This window comes from Triticum urartu, chromosome 2 (assembly GCF_003073215.2).
Source record: "Triticum urartu cultivar G1812 chromosome 2, Tu2.1, whole genome shotgun sequence".
Classification (NCBI taxonomy): Eukaryota; Viridiplantae; Streptophyta; class Magnoliopsida; order Poales; family Poaceae; genus Triticum; species Triticum urartu.
Genome location: NC_053023.1, coordinates 80506527 through 80531273, shown reverse-complemented (window position 1 = coordinate 80531273; position 24747 = coordinate 80506527). Strand labels below are relative to the sequence as shown.

The 24747-nt window shown below is 45.5% G+C and overlaps 1 protein-coding gene across 1 annotated transcript; it reads left to right on the top strand.

Moving 5' to 3' along the window:
- The first annotated feature begins 8001 nt into the window (after window positions 1–8001).
- LOC125535970 lies at window positions 8002–10553 on the top strand. The gene is made up of 3 exons (XM_048699051.1): window positions 8002–8175; window positions 8984–10195; window positions 10227–10553. Exons 1-2 carry the CDS (start codon window positions 8054–8056, stop codon window positions 10170–10172), a joined length of 1311 nt encoding a protein of 436 aa, XP_048555008.1. The 5' UTR covers window positions 8002–8053; the 3' UTR covers window positions 10173–10195; window positions 10227–10553.
- Window positions 10554–24747: the final 14194 nt, after the last annotated feature.

The following is a 24747-nucleotide window of genomic DNA, read 5'->3' as shown; positions in this document are numbered from 1 at the left end:
TTCCGAGATATATTGCCATGCAACTTTTCACCGTTCTGTTTATCATGACACACTCCATCATTGTCATATTGCTTAGCATGATCATGTAGTTGACATCGTATTTGTGGCAAAGCCACCATTCATAATTCTTTCATACATGTCACTCTTGATTCATTGCATATCCCGGTACACCGCCGGAGGCATTCATATAGAGCCATATTTTGTTCTAAGTATCGAGTTGTAATTCTTGAGTTGTAAGAAAAATAAAAGTGTGATGATCATCATTATTAGAGCATTGTCCCAGTGAGGAAAGGATGATGGAGACTATGATTCCCCCACAAGTCGGGATGAGACTCCGGACGAAAAAAAGAGAAAGGAAAGAGGCCATAAAAAAGAGAAAATGCCCAAATAAAAAAATGAGAGAAAAAGAGAGAAGGGACAATGTTACTATCCTTTTACCACACTTGTGCTTCAAAGTAGCACCATGATATTCATAGTAGAGAGTCTCTCATGTTATCACTTTCATATACTAGTGGGAATTTTTCATTATAGAACTTGGCTTGTATATTCCAATGATGGGCTTCCTCAAAATGCCCTAGGTCTTCATGAGCAAGCAAGTTGGATGCACACCCACTTAGTTTCTTTTTGAGCTTTCATATACTTATAGCTCTAGTGCATCCGTTGCATGGCAATCCCTACTCACTCACATTGATATCTATTGATGGGCGTCTTCATAGCCCGTTGATACGCCTAGTTGATGTGAGACTATCTTCTCCCTTTTTGTCTTCTCCACAACCACCATTCTATTCCACCTATAGTGCTATATCCATGGCTCACGCTCATGTATTGCATGAAGATTGAAAAAAGTTTTGAGAATGTCAAAAGTATGAAACAATTGCTTGGCTTGTCATCGGGTTGTGCATGATTTAAATATTTTGTGTGGTGAAGATAGAGCATTTCCACACTATATGATTTTGTAGGGATAACTTTCTTTAGCCATGTTATATTGAGAAGACATAATTGCTTAGTTAGTATGCTTGAAGTATTATTATTTTTATGTCAATATGAACTTTTCTCTTGAATCTTTCGGATCTGAATATTCATACCACAATTAAGAATAATTACATTAAAATTATGCCAAGTAGCACTCCGCATCAAAAATTCTGTTTTTTTATCATTTACCTACTCGAGGACGAGTAGGAATTAAGCTTGGGGATGCTTGATACGTCTCCAACGTATCTATAATTTTTGATTGCTCCATGCTATACTATCTACTGTTTTGTACATTATTGGGCTTTATTATCCACTTTTATATTATTTTTGGGACTAACCTATTAACCGGAGGCCCAGCCCAGAATTGTTGTTTTTTGCCTGTTTTAGGGTTTCGAAGAAAAGGAATATCAAACGGAGTCCAAACGGAATGAAACCTTCGGGGACGTGATTTTCTCAACAAACAAGACCCGGGAGACTTGGACCCTATGTCAAGACACAAAAGAGGAGGCCACGAGGTAGGGGGCGCGCCTACCCCCCCAGGTGCGCCCTCCACCCTCGTGGGCCCCCTGTTGCTCCACCGACGTACTCCTTCCTCCTATATATACCTACGTACCCCCAAACGATCAGATACGGATCCAAAAACCTAATTCCACCGCCGCAACTTTCTGTATCCACGAGATCCCATCTTGGGGTCTGTTCCGGAGCTCCGCCAGAGGGGGCATCGATCACGGAGGGCTTCTACATCAACACCATAGCCTCTCCGATGAAGTGTGAGTAGTTTACCTCAGACCTTCGGGTCCATAGTTAGTAGCTAGATGGCTTCTTCTCTCTTTTTGGATCTCAATACAATGTTCTCCCCCTCTCTTGTGGAGAACTATTCGATGTAATCTTCTTTTTGCGGTGTGTTTGTTGAGACCGATGAATTGCGGGTTTATGATCAAGTCTATCTATGAATAATATTTGAATCTTCTCTAAATTCTTTTATGTATGGTTGGTTATCTTTGCAAGTCTCTTCGAATTATCAGTTTGGTTTGGCCTACTAGATTGATCTTTCTTGCAATGGAGAAGTGCTTAGCTTTGGGTTCAATCTTGCGGTGTCCTTTCCCAGTGACAGTAGGGGCAGCAAGGCACATATTGTATTGTTGCCATCGAGGATAACAAGATGAGGTTTTCATCATATTGCATGAGTCTATCCCTCTACATCATGTCATCTTGCTTAAGGTGTTACTCTGTTTTTAACTTAATACTCTAGATGCATGCTGGATAGCGGTCGATGAGTGGAGTAATAGTAGTAGATGCAGGCAGGAGTCGGTCTACTTGTCTCGAACGTGATGCCTATATACGTGATCATACCTAGATATTCTCATAACTATGCTCAATTCTGTCAATTGCTCAACAGTAATTTGTTCACCCACCGTAGAATACTTATGCTCTCGAGAGAAGCCACTAGTGAAACCTATGGCCCCCGGGTCTATCTTTATCATATTAATCTCCTACTACTTAGTTATTTCCTTTGCTTTTTTACTTTGCCTTTATTTTACTTTGCATCTTTATCACAAAAATACCAAAAATATTATCTTATCATATCTATTAGATCTCACTCTCGTAAGTGGTCATGTAGGGATTGACAACCCCTATTCGCGTTGGTTGCGAGGATTTATTTGTTTTGTGCAGGTACGAGGGACTCGCGCGTAGCCTCCTACTGGACTGATACCTTGGTTCTCAAAAACCGAGGGAAATACTTACGCTACTTTGCTGCATCATCCCTTCCTCTTCGGTGAAAACCAACGCAGTGCTCAAGAGGTAGCAGCTTTCTAAGTTCATCATTCATAACAGGAGTCACCCATGGTGGTACAACATCCAACAATTCATCCATCTGATGAAAGCCTTGCGAGGTATACAACTGCTCATAGAACTGTTGCACCTCAGCACGATCTTCCTCCAAACTAGTATACACCGATCCGTCACTGCGGACAAGATTTTCTATCTTATTCATGCGCTTGCGTTGGGCGGCCTAGGCCTGAAAATAACCTGTGTTTCGGTCCCCTTCCCGCAGCCATGGAACACGTGATTGCTGACGGAGCCAGATTTCTTCTTGATGCAGAGCCAACTTAAATTTCTGAGCCACTGCTTTCTCTTCTTCTGTAGGTCCCCGTCGCAGAGGATTGGCACGCAGTCGGGAAAGCTGCTCCCGCAACTTCCTGATCTTGCGTGACAAACAACCAAATTCCTTTGCTCCCCATGCCACGAGGTTCCCCCGTAGCGCCGTAAGAGCTTGACTCACTCCTCGTAATCCTTCCCGGCCCGCACCCTTTTGCCATGAGTCAAGCACCAGCTTGTCATAGTCCACGTGTGTTTGCCACATGTCCTCGTATCTGGAAGGTTTTGGCCCTCTAGGTATAGCCGTTTCCAAGTGTTCGCGGAGATCCGCAAACACAAAACAATGATCCGACTCCGTTGTTACAATATGTCTCACCTTAATGTGTGAAAACATCTGTAGGAGAGCCGAGTTAACAAACGCTCGATCCAGCCGGGCTCTCACATTCGATCTGCCGAACTGCATATTGTCCCATGTGTATTCAGTCCCCGACCAACCCAAATCAATGAGAGAGCAATCGTCTGTCACTTCCCTAAAAGCCCTCATTTGCCATTCCGGTCTGGGATTTCTGGAGAAGTGCTCCAAACCACTCAAGGTCTCATTGAAGTCTCCAATGCACATCCACCATCATGCTGAATCGCATGTAGAGTCCTCATAAACCTCCACGTATGTGAACGATCTTCAACTTTTGGAGCTCCATAGAACCCTGTCACCCGCCATTGCTTCGCGCCATCACATTTCTTCCGCACCATCATATCAATATGGCCGGAACTAAAGTTCTTCAACTCTGCATCCAGTTCCCTGGACCAGAACATACCAATTCCCCACTGAGACCGGCGCTGCTCACAGCAAAACAGCCCGCAAATCCAAGCAGGAGTTTCAGACTTTCCACCCTTTTGCCGAAATCTTCGTCTCCATGACAAACAGGAGATCAGGCCCTTCTTGCTTCACAACATTGCGAAGCTCACGAACTGCCGCGGGGTTCCCAAGCCCCCAGCAGTTCCAACTTAAACAACTCATTGTTCCCGGCGGGGTTGCATCGCAGCCACCGCCGATTCATCCGAGTTCTGAGAATTGGTGGGCGTGGGTTTTTTCTTCTTCAGACCCCGTTCTGTCCCAACATCTCTGTCCTCACCCATCGATACATTCTCTCCCGCTCTGAAAACCACCATGGCATTGGTGGCCTCTTTCTCTTGCACCTGCTCCACGGTGGTCACCGGTGGCAGCGCAATCTATCTGTACACTTGTTTCTGACTTTGAGGACCTCCCTTCCTCTTATTCTTCTGATTGTTTTTCTTGGGAGGGGAAACAACCTTAGCATATGCATCTGTTTTTGCATTCGTCATGCGAGCCTCCTTGTTACTATTATGACTGGATTGCTGCTCTTTAGACGAGCCCTCGCTGGACAGACGCTCTCAGACTAGTTTTGAACGATAATTCACCGTTCTCATCCCATGATCCAGGCGTCGGACAATGAAGATCCGAGTGGCCCAATCGTCCGCATGAGAAGCAGAAATTGGGCACCTGCTCGTAGTGTATGTCATACCAATCCCTGCTGCCTCTCGCCGCAGAGTCGATCAAGATCCACCTGCGCAAAGGCTTCCTTACATCTATGGTCACCCTTGCATGCAGGAACCCCCCCAACAGGATCAAACTGGACAGCTGATGCGTTTGTATCAATTTGCCTAGCCACAACTTTGCCCCTTGTGTCACTCCTCAGATTGAACGGCAGGTTCAAAACCCTGGCCCAAATCCTGAGTTTGTCAAATTGCAGTTCTGACAGCTGCATACTCTCCTTGAACTCGGTGAGAATCACAGCATGCTTGCTCACATGCCATGGTGAGCCATCCCACACGCGATCACGATCGCGTTGAGTCTCGAATTCCGCCACAAAGATATTCTCACCAGCTGATCGGAACACCAGACCTCTAGGGTTTCCCCACGCCGGGCGCAAAGCATTGGCGATCGTCTAAATATGCAACAAATTCCGACGGAGAACCTTCCCCGCAATCGCCCAGATTGGCCTTGCGCCGTCATCAACATCATCCAGGATCAATGGTGTTGCCTCCTCTTCCGTGAGATCTAATTTCCCCATGGCTTCCTCCATGCGCGCCCTCGCCGCCCTTGGCGAGAGGGCATCCTTGCTGCTCGACGAACCTGATGCCGCGGCCATCAGGATTCCCTGTGTGCAGCCCGTCGGCGAGAATTGACCGGCGGCCGCCCTCTTTCCACTCGAAACCCTAATCGCCTCCTGAGGTGGCTCCTAGTTTTTCGGGGAAGACCAAATATATTTGTACTCGCATGTGGGACCAAACATAACTAAATAATACACTACTATTCGTGTAAGGCTAACACTTAGGCACAAATAATAAATGCAGAAATGCAACAGCTCAATATAATGCTCTTGTTTTTCTTTTTGTTTTTTTCTTTCTAATCAAGTTATTTCAGTTTTATATCATAGAACAAGAGGGTAAACAAATTGTAATTCCAAAACGACAACATACCTTTTCCTCCTACCCGATCCATGACTTTTTGTAGTCAACTTACCAATGTCTATTCTCATATGTTCTAACATTCGAAATGTTGTGTCTATAAAGGACCATGGTCAGTTAAGATTCTCCAATACTTGAGGCATGATCTTTTGTTGTATTTTTGTTCTTTTTATAGTGAACCACGAGCAAAGGCCGCATGGCGCTAATATATTTTGACGATTGCCTAAGTCAGTGACCTAACTCCTCGTATGTTATAGTTTCGTAGCAACACATGGGTATTATGCTAGTACGTATAAAAATTTTGTAAAAAAAACATAGGCGAGCCACGGCTCAGTTTAGCACTAACGAAGCTCGCTCCTGGGAGGTGCCACCACCATGCCTTTCAGTACCAAAGATGACTGAAACGCTGAGATAATAAATAATTCTTCAGATTTGCATCCAGCCATTTTTTCTGGGTGCTAGATTCACTGAAACATTCAGCAGCCTATGTCGCACTAGCAAACCTTTTCTTCAGTGAAACCATACCACATGATGCTTCGGCGGCTGCTATAGCAGAGATGCTGCATCTTTGGTGCGCTAAAACGAGTGATAGTTCATTGCGAGCATTTCTCCAGTGCAAAGCGGATTCTCTTCCAGCCGCTTCTTAAGTTAGCTTCACCCTGTTGTACCCCTTTTTTGATGCAGCCATCTAGCAAGCATCCTTTGTACTCTGACAATCCTCAGACCTTGGTCTGGTTTTGGAATATATAAGGTAGACTGCGGCCTGCCTTCTTATCCAAAAAAATAACATTTAAATATTATTTGTTTTCCTCGTAATGCATGAAAAAATGCTTCAGTTAAAATGTATTAATACACTCAATATTTAGCTACAGTAATAAGCATCTTCGTCCAAAATAAATCATGGAACAAGCGAGCTTTCTCCTTTAGTTTTGCTTCATCCAAATTAGATAGAGAATGTCATTATCATGATATAGCAGATTAGTAGGCTTCTAGAATCAAAAGCTTGGTTACAAATGACATGAGAACAACACGAACAAACCTCCTTAGTACTTCAGATAAATTGTTCTGCTATATCGAAGTGAGACCCGAGCCCAAGACTTACCGACCTGCGCGGGTGGGGCCTAGGCATTCTGAGCCGCCACAGCCGCCTTGGCCAGGAGTTGCGTCGAGTCTCACAATCATCGTCACCGAGGGTGGACAACGGCGGCAACATCGATCTAGGGAGACCGGCAACATTGGTGGTAGGGTGAGGCCGTAGCAGGCGCAGACTAGTCGTGGTAGGGAAAAGATGCCGAGGACGAGCTCTGTTAGGGAGAGGAGGCCGCAGAGAGAAGCGAAATGTGCGAGGCCGTGAGGTGAGCAGAGTGGCTACTTTGCGGTGAAAGGAGTGTATTTTTTTTTCTAAGAACTAGATGTTTTTTTCTAAGCAGAACAAAAGTCACTGTTGTGCAGGCGAGAGAAGTGTCAAATAGGCCCAACAAAACTAATGCTCGTGCGGGCCTATGGAGGTCTAGAAGCGTCTCACTCCTCTCAAGAAATACATGAGCTGATCTAAAAAACGAGTGAATCCCTTCGCATAAAATAGTTGTATGCTTGCATCCAGCAGTCGACCAAAAATTTATGCGTATTGCATATGATATATATAATTTTTATTCAAATATATGTTTCATTTTCACAAATTAGATTGAAAAAATAATTTTGTTGATTTCTATGAAACTGTTGACCTCAGTATGCATGGCGGGGGCGCATATAAGTAAATATTAATTTACTATGCATGTTAATAATTACTTGGATCATTGCACTCAAAGCATACTTCCTCAAATCATTTTTTTATCAAAATACATTTCAAGTGAAGTGGATTTTAATTGTTTTTCTGATGTTAGTGGTTATTTTTCTATACATGTAAAATTTAACATGTACTTCCTTTGTAAACACTATCTTATAAAAGTTTACAGAGGGAGTATTGTGTCTATATATGGAACGAGAAAAAACATAGAAGACAATGGCAACGTACCAGCATTCAATTATGATTTCTGTGTTCATTTGATTTATATATTTTTGTATTCAAATATTGAGTTTCCTTCTGCTCATAAGTCTTAGGCTTTGTTATGTTCTGGTTAAAAGACTGAGACTGTTGTATTTCCGTTAAGCATTTAATGTAAAGGGGTGTGAGCCTGGTTGGAACAAATATATTTTTGAAGAATTATTTTAATTTTATACCATGCCAACTCAATTGATCAAAATCTGAGACATGTGTTGCACGTGCAAAAATTTATACTTGTAAAAGAAAAGGAAAAAACTGTTTCGCTTTTCCATGTGTACTTATGGCAGGAGAAAGACGAGTGATGCAAACAGCGAGATCGAACGGCTGGCCTAGGAACGATCGTGATTAGCGAGGCGATCGATCGGTGGCTTCCATCGGCTGACCGACGCCCAGCAGCGTCAAAAAAAAACACGCAAACGACGAGCTCTGGCGCCGCCGATTCCCTCAATGTGGCGATCGATCGGTGGCTTCCTCCGCCTCTTCGTTGCCGGCGAATCCGACGAAGAAACGCGGCGCACCGCGACCATGCAGCCACCGCCCGAGCTCTCGCCGCCGGCACCAGCCCTTAGGTCTGCACACCCGTGACCTCTTCCTCCCTCTCTTTTCCCCTCGTCTTCGTACTGCAAAGTTGTTGGGTGGATTAGATCCAAACTACTAGAATCAACCTAGAACACATCTTTACTGCAGCTATTCGTCAGTAGTCCTCCACTGGAGCAATGCTTTGGTTGCGTATTGTGTGGGAATCGGGTTAACATACTCTCGTGGGACACTAGTTATCTGAAATGATGTGCAAAGGGAGGAACTGAAAAAAAATGTGATGAAAAGATTGCACAAATGTTGTCTGGATAAACAGTTGAGCGTCTTGCAAGATTGGTGGCACTTGATTTGTTATTTGTTTTGAGAATACTCTACAAAGTACTCCCTCAGTTCCTAAATATAAGCCCTTTTAGAGATTCCAATATGGACTTTATACGAAGCAAAATGAGTGAATCTACACTCTAAACTACGTCTATATACATCCGTCTGTAGTCCATATTGAAATCTCTAGAAAGATTTATATTTAGGAACGGGGGGAGTATAAACTAATGCATGATTTGGAAAATACACCTATTGTGGCTCATTAAAGAAAGTTATCTTTATGCTGTCATACAGAGCATCAAGCTGTTGGCTATTCTGGGGTAGCTTATTTTGATTGTAGTGCGCCATCTTGATATATATCTACTATGGAAAGAAATTAATGTTGAATGAAATGAACATTTTTGTTTCCCTCAACGTGTACTACTGCAGTAAGAGCCTAAGTACCGCCATTTCAACCTTTTTCTATGATATCTGATTCCTTGATCCTGATACATCGTTCTTGAATTTTTTGTATGACAGAGAAGTGGCGGTCGCAGACGCAGAGCGGCCATCTAAGAAAATCTGCCACTGCTTGGTCTCTACCTCAGCCTCATCTGAACAACATGTTTGGGCAGACCTACCGGACAGCCTGCTTCACTTAATCATTGCTCTCTTAAGCTCATTCCATGACTTCCTTGCTTTTAGTGGCGCCTGTCACTCTTGGCGCGCTGCGGTCTTTTCCTTTCCATCATCCATATATGCCTTTGTCTTTCCACCTCTCCATCTCAAAGCAGGTTTGCGTAAGGCTAACCGGGATTGCGGCACATGGTACAAGCTTTTATTGAACTACAAATGGTGTCTTTGTGATCCTATGAGGACAGACTTATCTCTGCTCCGGTCAGCTCCCCGTAATGCTCCAAATTACATGCGCCATTTGGGCTGCTCATATGGGCATCTTATCTTCTCATGTATGGAGCACCTCCTCCTTGTCGATGTTTACACAGGCACTAAGGTGAAGCCACCCAAACTCCAAGCCAACAGCGATTGTGTGGTCTATGGTGGCATTCTTATAGCTCCACTCAGTTCACCGAACTCATGTCTCCTCCTTTTCTCGAAATCATTCATTTTCCAGTGGCAGGTTGGAACGGATTCCTGGACAGAGCACCCTCTTGTTTCTGAACACTTCCTTAGTCAGATTGTTTTGTTCAAAGGTCAGATGTTTGCCATAGACTTTCCCCGGATGCTCAAAACCATATCCTTGGCACCTCAGCTCAGCGTGCAGGAAGTCGATGTTGTGTGGGGAGAGGACATCGTTGCTGGCTTGAATTATGATCCATGGTTGGTGGTCTGTGGTGACATGCTTCTCATGGTTGATCTCGTTGATGGCTTGATAAGCAATGGCACCTTTCAAGTCTTCCGCTTTGATTTTTCAGCCGAACGAGCTAAGTGGACCAAGATGGAGAAGTTGGACAACTGGGCTCTCTTTGTCAGCCATGATAGGATGAGCCCTACATTTTCTTGCATGAACCCTGAAAGATGGGGTGGAAAGAGTAACTGCATTTACCTTCCAAGTGCGTCCAAAGACTCTGATGAACCTTGGATTGCTGTAGAGCTTGGTCAGGCAGTTTACAGCACAACTCGCTCCAATTCATACATCCTAGGAGGCAGAAGCAATCAGCTTGAGAGCCTCTGGGTGCTCCCCAGCTTAGTCTATGGTGCTGGCCAGTGAACGATCATGTTTGCTTGTTGCATGTTTTTTGTTCTTGCGTATTATTATATTGAGCTCCAGCCAGTGATGTAGTTAGCAAGAAAGTACTTTATGGATGATTATTCATGTCTCTCCTTAGCTTTAGTGAAGAGCATAGTTCAGAAAAACAATGCTCCTGAAATTGCACCTACTGTTAGCATGCATTGCTAAATGCAATCTACTACTGATTAGTAGTCCTCTTAGATTGCTTGTTATTGTTGAGAAATAGAACACGCAGTTCTACATTCATGTCGTGACAAGGTAATGCAAATTTGCAGCATTGTTTCTTTTGATCTGCAGGCAAGAGTTTGACGAAACTTGCCTAAGAATATTAGGCTGGTATTTTCCCCCAAACCTTTAGAGTGATGTTTTTGATCTTTGTCATTACGGATGAAAGAGATGTTTGTATATAATTTAACTCACAAGTAAAGCTCACACAAGATGAATCTTACTAGCTAGTCTACTGCTGTATTGTACAGAAAATCAAGGTTTTAGTTTTGAAGTAGCTTACTGCGATTGAAATGTACTCCCTCCGTAAACTAATATAAGAGCGTTTGGAATACTAAAATAGTGATCTAAACGCTCTTATACTATTAGTTTACAGAGGGAGTACCATCCTTTTTTCCCCCTTGCTACTACGAGCTCAGCAGCGTGTCATTTTGTTAAGAAGAAAGATCTCTCGAAACACGCTCTCGCTTTGCTTTATAGGTAACACACAAACCAACGTGCACGGCGGAACAATACAATCTGTGCAGACTTCCCTTCACACACTCTAGATGAAGACGTATAAAGCAGAAGCCGTCATGTGCATGCATAGTGTTGGATCAAACGTATAAAGCAGAAGCCGTGATGTGCCAGGAGAAGTTGCTGAAGATCCCAAGCCTTGTCATTCTAGATGAAGGCTGCACTCCGAGAAATGAGCAAACTGACTTACTCGCTGCACTTGGAAGTATACGAACTCCTAGAAAAGTGGTGCTCTCAGGAACCTTGTTTCAGAATCATGTAAAGGAGGTCTTCAACATCTTGAACCTTGTCCGGCCAAGATTCTTGAAAATGGAGGGATCCCGGGCGATAGTGAAGCGCGTATTAAGCAAGGTGGACATATAGGGAAAAATGCAAGGTCAAAGAACATTTCAGTTAAGTTCTGTGATTTGGTAGAAGAAAACCTTCAAAAGGACACAAATGATAAAATGAGAGTGATGATCATCCAGAGTCTGCGCGAGCTAACTGCAAATGTGCTCCACTATTATCAAGGCGAGCTTTCGGAGGAGCTACCAGGACTTTTGGACTTGACCGTGTTCTGAAAATGAGTACCGAGCAGGAAGAGATCCTGAGGGGTTTGGTGGGACTGGGGAAATTCAGCACAACACGGCCTTCCGAGAGGAATGGGTGTCCAAGATGTGGTTCGAATCGAACAATCTCTGTGCCAACAATGATTTTGAGCTTGATGTGGATGTTTCAGAGAGCGGGGATAGGTTTCTCGAAAACGAGGCGCTGTGACAAGATATCAAATCTCTATACAAATGGTATGTAGTATATGTTTAAATCATGTGAATGAATCTCAGCCTGTGAACGGATGATTTCTTTATATGAAATCGGAGAGGCAAGCTCTCTTTTATCAAAAAAAAAAGTGAATGAATCTCATAACCTTTTGTTTTCCTGGCAGGAGGTTGAATGCATCAATGAGGGTCGTTTTCTTTGAAGGTGAACGGCCGTGGCAAGCGCGAACAAACCAGTGAGAGAGAAAGAACCCGGGAAGGAACCGAAGTGGACTTTTCTGTGCTTCTTTGCGGTGTTGTGCTGATCGTCTTAATCGTGTTAGTATGAAGAGATATAAGAGGGTACAAGTGTCTAGTAGTACAATCATTTGCACTCTGAAATGTTATAAGTGTCTAGTGGACATGTATGTCGTTATAAAAATTCCAAATATTTTGAATTTTTTACGATTTTATTGTTCATCCTGGAGCCAAAATGCCACCGTTGATTGCGGATTGCCGCAAGAACATCCTTACTTCATGTTTTTTTCCTTGGGGATGGGATCGCCACTAGACCATCAGTCTAACAGGGTCCAGCTCCATGTGATTTACAGCTCAAGAATAGCCGGCTGATTGATATTGTAGGTTCGATGAAGATAGGAATAGATGTCATGAACACCAAAACAAAAACACTGAAGGAAAACAAACACGGCACAAAAACAGCTGCACATCAGATTTCAGAATGGCCTGCAAACAAGTTCATCATGGAACACTGAACAGAAAATGCAGCAGAGCTAGCAATGGTAGAAGCTTCAACATATACATTCCCCATCCAGGCAACGCAACATTAACTTTGTGCGTGTCATTTCTTTTCGATCTAGTGAATAGGAAGTGTACCTGCCTCCCACGGTTTACTCCGTTTATTTTAGCAACTTAATAACAAGTTCTGTAAACTGTTCTGGAGTCACTGCAATCACCGGCAGAAATTAGGACAGAATGTAAAACTGATTTTTGGTAGAAAATACTTAAGATCTCATCTGTTAAGAGAAGTTCCACTTCCACTCCTACACGGCCAAGACAGTGGAAGAACGCAGACCAGCTGAAGGTAGCAAGTCACTGAAGACAAGTGGACTTCCCTGAGAAATTTTAGGAAGGTCAAGGGAGTATGTTTCATATGTGGTGAGAATTGGTCCAAGGACCATCAATGCAAATCTATTGTTCAGTTGCATGTGGTGCACATTTTCTCTCTGGTGTATCTGCCATTAAAACCATTGCTGTCAAGGTTGCAGGGGAGGGAAGTTGAGTTGTTCCAAACAAGTGAAACACTGTCAGTGGAATTGTCAAGGATAGGGTTTCTTCTCCTCCTACTAGTCTTCCACCCAGAAGACAGTATGACCACAGTATTCCCTTAATTGTTTTTTCTTTCTAAAAAATCGATATTGGCTGTGGCAATATGTTATGGCCGGTTTAGCTAGCCCCACCGGGCAATCTTAGCCCACAAGTTATGTTAGATTAATTCTTATGCAAGTTATATAGGTTATAAATATAGGCTGTAAGACTCTTTTTGGAATCAAGCAATAAGAAGATTATTATCTCTATTGCCCGGCTCCCAGAGGAGCCGGAATCCTAGCCGCCGCCGCCATCTCCCTCCTCTTCCGCGACGGCGCCCAACCGCCGGCGCGGCCGCTCATCGCCTCGCCCAGCTCCCTCCTTCCCCTACTGCTTACGCCCCAGGCCTGGTAGGGTACAAGTTCCTATCAATTTGGAAATCAGAGACCAAGTTCCGATCATGTCGCTGCCACCACCACCGCCGGCGCTTTCCAGCGGATCCACCGCGCCGATGACGACGGCGCCGTCCCTCACCGCGCCGATGCTGCCGGCGCCGTCCCTCACCGCGCTGACGACGTCCGCCGCCGGATCAACCACGCTGGCGGGCCTCGTCTCCACCGCGACCCCGGCCGCGTCGTCCTCCACAATTCCTCCTGCGCCACCGCCGTCCGCCGTCTTCACACCGGAGCAGGTCACGGCCACCCTGCGGGACCTCTTCACCGCCGTCCAGAGCCTCTACTTGCAACAGCAGCAGTACGCGGCCGAGCCCTACATGCCCCTGCCGACGGCGCCCCCTCCGCCTACGGCCACACACCGTGGCCGCCCCAAGGCGTCTCTCCGTACGGCGTGCCCCTCTGGCCCTTTGCGCCGACGCCGTCCTCGGGCCCCTGGCCGCTACAGCAGATGCCGCAGGCGGCGGCCACCGGACCGCTGCAGCCATTCTCCGCGCCGACCTGCACCGGGCAGCCCCTGCTGCCGTTTCCAGCGGGACTACGCCGGCCGCGGCCCCTCTGTGGTACTTGCAGCCACCCCCTCCCGCGGCCACCGACGCCCCCGCCCACCCCCCACCACCGATGCTCCAACCACCAGCACCGCCCCTGCCTAGCTCGGGGGCACCCTCACCGACCGGCCTCCCGATTCATCAGGTCCGGTTCCCGCCCTCCCCGTCGCCACTTCCAGCGTGGGTGGCTGGGTCTTCGCCATTGCCGGTCTACACCACGGCTCCGGAGCAGCCGACCCCGTTTCCGCAGTTCGGTGGGCCATCCAGCTCCACGGGTCCCTACCCGGAGTACTCCGACCAGGTGCCACCCGCCTCGCTGCTCCGCACCTCCGAGCCAGCTCGACACGACGCTCCGACCCAGACACCGCCACGGTTCGCCAAGATCGACTTCGCCACCTATGACGGCACAGACGACCCCCTCAACTGGCTCAACCAGTGCGTCCAGTTCTTTCACGGGCAGCGCACCCTCGCATCGGAGCATACCTGGCTCACCTCGTATCACCTTCGCGGCGCGGCACAGACCTGGTATTACGCCCTCGAGCAGGACGAGGGCGCCATGCCCCCTTGGGAGCGCTTCCGCGAGCTCTGCCTCCTTCGCTTTGGGCCTCCGGTTTGCGGGAGCCGCCTGGCGGAGCTCGGGCGCCTTCCATTCACCTCCACGGTGCAGGACTATGCCGACCGTTTCCAGGCCCTGGCATGCCATGCGTCGGGTGTGACGGCGCAGCAGCGGGCCCACCTCTTTGTCGGTGGACTTTTGGATCACATCCGCTTGGACGTGGAGCTTCGGGGACCCCAGGATCTCCAGTCGGCCATGTACTACGCCCGCTCTTTTGAGCGCCGCACGGTGGCCATCCAGCAGGAATCACCGTCCCGGACCGCTGGGTCGCTACCCGGGCCAGATTCCGCACAGGGTCGGCCTGCACAGGCTTCTGCGGCACCCCTCGCCGTGACCGCGGCGCGCCCGTTCCGCCGGCTCACCTCAGCTGAGCTACTCGAGCGTCGCCGCCAAGGGTTGTGCTTCAACTGCGACGAGCCCTACACGCCCGGCCATGCCTGCCCGCGACTCTTCTACCTGGAGGTTGCAGACTACATTCCGGAGGACGCCGTCGCCGCCGACCTGGCCGCCCCAGCTGTCGAGAAGGTGTTTGACGCTGGTTGATCACCTCGAGGAGTTCTGCAAGCGCTTACCCACCTTACAGCTCGAGGACGAGCTGTTTGTGCAGGTGGGGAGAAGTGTTATGGCCGGTTTAGCTAGGCCCACCGTGCAATCTTAGCCCACAAGTTATCTTAGATTAATTCTAATGCAAGTTATCTAGGTTATAAATATAGGCTGTAAGACTCTTTTTGGAATCAAGCAATAAGAAGATTATTATCTCTATTGCCCGGCTCCTAGAGGAGCCGGAACCCTAGCCGCCTTTAACCCTAGCCGCCGCCGCCATCTCCCTCCTCTTCCGCGACGGCGCCCAACCGCCGGCGCGGCCGCTCATCGCCTCGCCCAGCTCCCTCATTCCCATACTGCTTATGCCCCAGGCCTGGTAGGGTACAAGTTACTACCAATTTGGTAATCAGAGACCAAGTTTCGATCATGTCGCTGCTGTTGGGGAACGTAGTAATTTCAAAAAAATTCCTACGCACACGCAAGATCATGGTGATGCATAGCAACGAGAGGGGAGAGTGTGATCTACGTACCCTTGTAGACCGACAGCGGAAGTGTTAGCACAACGCGGTTGATGTAGTCGTACGTCTTCACGGCCCGACCAATCAAGCACCGAAACTACGGCACCTCCGAGTTTTAGCACACGTTCAGCTCGATGACGATCCCCGGACTCCGATCCAGCAAAGTGTCGGGGAAGAGTTCCGTCAGCACGACGGCGTGGTGACAATCTTGATGTTCAACCGTCGCAGGGCTTCGCCTAAGCACCGCTACAATATGATCGAGGTGGAATATGGTGGAGGGGGGCACCGCACACGGCTAAGGAACGATCACGGAGATCAACTTGTGTCTCCTAGGGTGCCCCCCTGCCCCCGTATATAAAGGAGCCAAGGGGAGGGGGCGGCCGGCCAAGGAGGGCGCGCTAAGGGGGAGTCCTACTTCCACCGGGAGTAGGACTCCCTTCTTTCCTAGTTGGAGAAGGAGAAGTGGGAAAGAGGAGGAAGAGGCAAAGGAAAGGGGGGGCGCCGCCCCCCTCTCCTTGTCCTATTTGGACTAGGGAGGGGAGGGGCGCGCGGCCACCTCTTGCCTCCTTTCCGCTTCTCCCTTAGGGCCCATGTAGGCCCAATAACCCCCGAGGGGGGGGTTCCGGTAACCCCCCCGGTACTCCGGTAAAATCCCGATTTCACCCGGAACGATTCCGATATCCAAATATAGGCTTCCAATATATCGATCTTTATGTCTCGACCATTTCGAGACTCCTCGTCATGTCCATGATAACATCCGGGACTCCCAACAACCTTTGGTACATCAAAATACATAAACTCATAATGAAACTGTCATCATAACGTTAAGCATGCGGACCCTACGTTTCGAGAACAATGTAGACATGACCGAGACACGTCTCCGGTCAATAACCAATAGCGGAACCTGGATGCTCATATTGGTTCCTACATATTCTACGAAGATCTTTATCGGTCAGACCGCATAACAACATACGTTGTTCCCTTTGTCATCGGTATGTTACTTGCCCGAGATTCGATCGTCGGTATCTCAATACCTAGTTCAATCTCGTTACCGGCAAGTCTCTTTACTCGTTCCGTAATACATCTTCTCGCAACTAACTCATTAGTTGCAATGCTTGCAAGGCTTATGTGATGTGCATTACTGAGAGGGCCCAGAGATACCTCTCCGACAATCGGAGTGACAAATCCTAATCTCGAAATACGCCAACCCAACATGTACCTTTGGAGACACCTGTAGAGCACCTTTATAATCACCCAGTTACGTTGTGACGTTTGGTAGCACACAAAGTGTTCCTCCGGCAAACGGGAGTTGCATAATCTCATAGTCATAGGAACATGTATAAGTCATGAAGAAAGCAATAGCAACATACTAAACGATCAAGTGCTAAGCTAACGGAATGGGTCAAGTCAATCACATCATTCTTCTAATGATGTGATCCTGTTGATCAAATAACAACTTTTTGTCTATGGTTAGGAAACATAACCATCTTTGATTAACGAGCTAGTCAAGTAGAGGCATACTAGTGACACTCTGTTTGTCTATGTATTCACACATGTATTATGTTTCCGGTTAATACAATTCTAGCATGAATAATAAACATTTATCATGAAATAAGGAAATAAATAATAACTTTATTATTGCCTCTAGGGCATATTTCCTTCAGTCTCCCACTTGCACTAGAGTCAATAATCTAGTTCACATTGCCATGTGATTTAACACCAATAGTTCACATCATTATGTGACCAACACTCAAAGGGTTTACTAGAGTCAATAATCTAGTTCACATCGCTATGTGATTAACACCCAAAGAGTATTAAGGTGTGATCATGTTTTGCCTGTGAGAGAAGTTTAGTCAACGGGTCTGTCACATACAGATCCGTAAGTATTTTGTGAATTCTATGTCTACAATGCTCTGCACGGAGCTACTCTAGCTAATTGCTCCCACTTTCAATATGTATCTAGATCGAGACTTAGAGTCATCCAGATCTGTGTCAAAACTTGCATCAACGTAACTTTTTACGACGAACCTTTTGTCACCTCCATAATTGAGAAATATTTCCTTATTCCACTAAGGATAATTTTGACCGCTGTCCAGTGATCTACTCTTAGATCACTATTGTACTCCCTTGCTTAACACAGTGTAGGGTATACAATAGATCTGGTACACAGCATGGCATACTTTATAGAACCTATGGCTAAGGCATAGGGAATGACTTTCATTCTCTTTCTATCTTCTGCCGTGGTCGGGCTTTGAGTCTTACTCAATTTCACACCTTGTAACACAGCCAAGAACACTTTCTTTGACTGTTCCATTTTTGAACTACTTCAAAATATTGTCAAGGTATGTACTCATTGAAAAAACTTATCAAGCGTCTTGATCTATCTCTATAGATCTTGATGCTTAATATGTAAGCAGCTTCACCAAGGTCTTTCTTTGAAAAACTTCTTTCAAAACACTCCTTTATGCTTTGCAGAATAATTCTACATTATTTCCGATCAACAATATGTCATTCACATATACTTATCAGAAATGCTGTAGTGCTCCCACTCACTTTCTTGTAAATACAGGCTTCACCGCAAGTCTGTATAAAACTATATGCTTTAATCAACTTATCAAAGCGTATATTCCAACTCCGAGATGCTTGCACCAGTCCATAGATGGATCGTTGGAGCTTGCATATTTTGTTAACACCTTTAGGATTGACAAAACCTTCTGGTTGCATCATATACAACTCTTCTTTAAGAAATCCATTAAGGATTGCAGTTTTGTTATCCATTTGCCAGATTTCATAAAATGCGGCAATTGCTAACATGATTCGGACAGACTTTAAGCATTGATACGAGTGAGAAAGTCTCATCGTAGTCAACACCTTGAACTTTGTCAAAAACCTTTTTCGACAAGTCTAGCTTTGTAGATAGTAACACTACTATCAGCGTCCGTCTTCCTCTTGAAGATCTATTTAATCTCAATGGCTCGCCGATCAATGGGCAAGTCAATCAAAGTCCATACTTTGTTCTCATACATGGATCTCATCTCAGATTTCATGGCCTCAAGCCATTTCACGGAATCTGGGCTCATCATCGCTTCCTCATAGTTCGTAGGCTCGTCATGGTCAAGTAACATGACCTCCAGAACTGGATTACCGTACCACTCCGGTGCGGATCTCACTCTGGTTTACCTACGAGGTTCGGTAGTAACTTGATCCGAAGTTACATGATCGTCATCATTAGCTTCCTCACTAATCGGTCTAGTAGTCACAGGAACAGATTTCTGTGATGAACTACTTTCCAATAAGGGAGCAGGTACAATTACCTTATCAAGTTTTTTACTTCCCTCCCACTCACTTCTTTCGAGAGAAACTCCTTCTCTGGAAAGGATCCATTCTTAGCAACGAATGTCTTGCCTTCGGATCTGTGATAGAAGGTGTACCCAACAGTCTCCTTTGGGTATCCTATGAAGACATATTTCTCCGATTTGGGTTTGAGCTTATCAGGATGAAACTTTTTCACATAAGCATCACAACCCAAAACTTTAAGAAACAACAACTTTGGTTTCTTGCCAAACCATAATTCAGATTGTGTCGTCTCAACAGATTTAGATGGTGCCCTTTTTAACGTGAATGCAGCTGTCTCTAATGCATAACCCCAAAACGATAGTGGTAGATCGGTAAGAGACATCATAGATTGCACTATATCCAATAAAGTACGGTTATGACGATCGGACACATCATTATGCTGTGGTGTTCCAGGTGGCATGAGTTTGTGAAACTATTCCACAATGTTTTAATTGAAGATCAAACTCGTAACTCAAATATTTGTCTCCGCGATCAGATCGTAGAAACCTTATTTTCTTGTCACGATGATTTTCCACTTCACCATGAAATTATTTGAACTTTTCAAATGTTTCAGACTTATGTTTCATCAAGTAGATATACTCATATCTGCTCAAATCATCTGTGAAGGTCAGAAAATAACGATACCCGCCGCGAGCCTCAACACTCATCGGATCGCATACATCAGTATGTATTATTTCCAATAAGTCAGTTGCTCGCTCCATTGTTCCGGAGAACGGCGTTTTAGTCATCTTGCCCATGAGGCATGGTTCGCAAGCATCAAGTGATTCATAATCAAGTGATTCCAAAAACCCATCAGCATGGAGTTTCTTCATGCGCTTTACACCAATATGACCTAAACGGCAGTGCCACAAATAAGTTGCACTATCATTATTAACTTTGCATCTTTTGGCTTCAATATTATGAATATGTGTAACACTACGATCGAGATCCAACGAACTATTTTCATTGGGTGTATGACCATCGAAGGTTTTATTCATATAAACAGAACAACAATTATTCTCTGACTTTAATGAATAACCGTATTGTAATAAACATGATCAAATCATATTCATGCTCAACGCAAACACCAAATAACACTTATTTAGTTTCAACACTAATCCCGAAAGTATAGGGAGTGTGCGATGATGATCATATCAATCTTGGAACTACTTCCAACACACATCGTCACCTCACCCTTTACTAGTTTCTGTTTATTCTGCAACTCCCATTTTGAGTTACTACTCTTAGCAACTGAACCAGTATCAAATGCCAAGGGGTTGCTATAAACACTAGTAAAGTACACATCAATAACACGTATATCCAATATACCTTTGTTTACCTTGCCATCCTTCTTATCCGCCAAATACTTGGGGCAGTTCCACTCCCAGTGGCCAGTCCCTTTGCAGTAGAAGCACTTAGTCTCAGACTTGGGCTTCTTCACTTGAGCAGCAACTTGCTTGCCGTTCTTCTTGAAGTTCCCCTTCTTCCCTTTGCCCTTTTCTTGAAACTAGTGGTCTTGTCAACCATCAACACTTGATATTTTTCTTGATTTCTACCTTCGTTGATTTCAGCATCACGAAGAGCTTGGGAGTTGTTTCCGTTATCCCTTGCATATTATAGTTCATCACAAAGTTCTACTAACTTGGTGATGGTGACTAGAGAATTCTGTCAATCACTATCTTATCTGGAAGATTAACTCCCACTTGATTCAAGCGATTGTAGTACCTAGACAATCTGAGCACATGCTCACTGGTTGAGCGATTCTCCTCCATCTTTTAGCTATAGAACTTGTTGGAGACTTCATATCTCTCAACTCGGGTATTTGCTTGAAATATTAACTTGAACTCCTGGAACATCTCATATGGTCCATGACGTTCAAAACGTCTTTGAAGTCCCGATTCTAAGCCGTTAAGCATGGTGCACTAAACTATCAAGTAGTCCATGTTGAGCTAGCCAAACGTTCATAACGTCTGCATCTGCTCCTGCAATAGGTCTGTCACCTAGCGGTGCATCAAGGACATAATTCTTCTGTGCAGCATGAGAGGATAAACCTCAGATCACGGATCCAATCCGCATCAATTGCTACTAACATCTTTCAACACAATTTTCCTCTAGAACATATCAAAATAAACATATGAAAGCAACACGCGAGCTATTGATCTACACATAGATATGCTAATACTACCAGGACTAAGTTCATGATAAATTAATGTTCAATTAATCATATTACTTAAGAACTCCCACTTAGATGGACATCCCTCTAATCTTCTAAGTGATCACGTGATCCAAATCAACTAAACCATAACCGATCATCACGTGAGATGGATTAGTCTTCAATGGTGAACATCATTACGTTGATCATATCTACTATATGATTCACGCTCGACCTTTCGGTCTCCGTGTTCCGAGGCCATATCTGCATATGCTAGGCTCGTCAAGTATAACCCGAGTATTCTGCGTGTGCAAAACTGGCTTGCACCCGTTGTAGATGGACGTAGAGCTTATCACACCCGATCATCACGTGGTGTCTGGGCACGACGAACTTTGGCAACGGTGCATACTCAGGGAGAACACTTCTTGATAATTTAGTGAGAGATCATCTTATAATGCTACCGTCAATCAAAGCAAGATAAGATGCATAAAAAGATAAACATCACATGCAATCAATATAAGTGATATGATATGGCCATCATCATCTTGTGCTTGTGATCTCCATCTCCGAAGCACCGTCATGATCACCATCGTCATCGGCGCGACACCTTGATCTCCATCGTAGCATCGTTGTCGTCTCGCCAATCTTATGCTTCCACGACTATCGCTATCGCTTAGTGATAAAGTAAAGCATTACATCACGATTGCATTGTATACAATAAAGCGACAACCATATGGCTCCTGCCAATTGCCGATAACTCGGTTACAAAACAGGATCATCTCATACAATAAAATTTAGCATCATGTCTTGGCCATATCACATCACAACATGCCCTGCAAAAACAAGTTAGACGTCCTCTACTTTGTTGTTGCAAGTTTTACGTGGCTGCTACGGGCTTAAGCAAGAACCAATCTCACCTACGCATCAAAACCACAACGATAGTTTGTCAATTTGACTCCATTTTAACCTTCGCAAGGACCGGGCGTAGCCACACTCGGTTTAACTAAAGTTGGAGAGACTGTCGCCCGCAAGCCACCTATGTGCAAAGCACGTCGGGAGAACCGGTCTCGCGTAAGCGTACGCGTAATGTTGGTCCGGGTCGTCTCGTCCAACAATACCGCCGAACCAAAGTATGGCATGCTGGTAGGCAGTATGACTTATATCGCCCACAACTCACTTGTGTTCTACTCGTGCATATAACATCAAACCATAAAACCTAGGCTCGGATGCCACTGTTGGGTTTCGTAGTAATTTCAAAAAATTTCCTACGCACACGCAAGATCATGGTGATGCATAGCAACGAGAGGGGAGAGTGTTGTCTACGTACCCACGCAGACCGACTGCGGAAGCATTGACACAACGTAGAGGACGTAGTCGTACGTCTTTACGATCCAACCGATCAAGCACCAAAACTACGGCACCTCCGAGTTCGAGCACACATTCAGCTCGATGACGATCCCCGGACTCCGATCCAGCAAAGTGTTGGGGAAGAGTTCCGTCAGCACGACGGCGTGGTGATGATCTTGATGTACTACAGCAGCAGGGCTTCGCCAAAACTCCGCTACAGTATTATCGAGGACTATGGTGGCTGGGGGCACCGCACACGGCTAAGTAATAGATCACGTGGATCAACTTGTGTGTTTCTGGGGTGCCTCTGCCTCAGTATATAAAGGAGCCAAGGGGGAGGGGGGCGCCGGCCAGGAGGAGGGCGCAGGAGGAGTCCTACTCCTTCCGGGAGTAGGACTCCCCCCCCAATCCTAGTTGGACTAGGATTCCCCGAGGGGGAAAGAGGGAGAGGGGGGCCGGACACCTCTCCTAGTCCTAATAGGACTAGGGGAGGGGGAAGGCGCGCGGCCACCTTGGGCTGCCCCTTTCTCCTTTCCACTAAAGCCCATTAAGGCCCATATAGCTCCCGGGGGGTTCCGGTAACCTCCCAGTACTCCGGTAAAATCCCGATTTCACCCGGAACACTTCCGATGTCCAAATATAGGCTTCCAATATATCAATCTTTATGTCTCGACCATTTAGAGACTCCTCGTCATGTCCGTGATCACATCCGGGACTCCGAACAACCTTCGGTACATCAAAATGCCTAAACTCATAATATAACTGTCATCGTAACCTTAAGCGTGCGGACCCTACGGGTTCGAGAACAATGTAGACATGACCAAGACACGTCTCCGGTCAATAACCAATAGCGGGACCTGGATGCCCATATTGGCTCCTACATATTCTACGAAGATCTTTATCGGTCAGACCGCATAACAACATACGTTGTTCCCTTTGTCATCGGTATGTTACTTGCCCGAGATTCGATCGTCGGTATCCAATACCTAGTTCAATCTCGTTACCGGCAAGTCTCTTTACTCGTTCCGTAATACATCATCTCACAACTAACATATTAGTTGTAATGCTTGCAAGGCTTATGTGATGTGCATTACCGAGAGGGCCCAGAGATACCTCTCCGACAATCGGAGTGACAAATCCTAATCTCGAAATACGCCAACCCAACATCTACCTTTGGAGACACCTGTAATGCTCCTTTATAATCACCCAGTTACGTTGTGACGTTTGGTAGCACCCAAAGTGTTCCTACGACAAACGGGAGTTGCATAATCTCATAGTCATAGGAACATGTATAAGTCATGAAGAAAGCAATAGCAACATACTAAACGATCGGGTGCTAAGCTAATGGAATGGGTCATGTCAATCAGATCATTCAACTAATGATGTGATCCTGCTAATCAAATAACAACTCTTTGTTCATGGTTAGGAAACATAACCATCTTTGATTAACGAGCTAGTCAAGTAGAGGCATACTAGTGACACTCTGTTTGTCTATGTATTCACACATGTATTATGTTTCCGGTTAATACAATTCTAGCATGAATAATAAACATTTATCATGATATAAGGAAATAAATAATAACTTTATTATTGCCTCTAGGGCATATTTCCTTCAGGAGAATAGTTCTGTCAGTGAACATATATTCAGAATGTCTGGCTACCACAACCACTTGACTCAACTGGGAGTTAATCTTCCTGATTATAGTGTCATTTAAAGAGTTCTTCAATCACTGCCACCAATCTACAAAACCTTCGTGATGAACTATAATATGCAAGAGATGGATAAGACAATTCCCGAGCTCTTTGCAATGCTAAAAGCTGCGGAGGTAGAAATCAAGAAGGAGCATCAAGTGTTGATGGTTAACAAGACCACTAGTTTCAAGAAGAAGGGCAAAAGGTAACTTCAAGAAGAACGAAAAGCAAGTTGCTGCTCAAGTGAAGAAGCCCAAGTCTGGACCTAAGCCCGAGACTGAGTGCTTCTACTACAAAGGGACTGGTCACTGGAAGCGGAACTGCCCCAAGTATTTGGTGGATAAGAAGGATGGCAAAGTGAAAGGTATATTTGATATACATGTTATTGATGTGTATCTTACTAATGCTCATAGTAGTTCCTGGGTATTTGATACTGGTTCTGTTGCTCATATTTGCAACTGAAACAGGGGCTATGGATTAAGCGAAGATTGGCTAAGGATGAGGTGATGATGCATGTGGGAAATGGTTCCAAAGTCGATGTGATCGCGG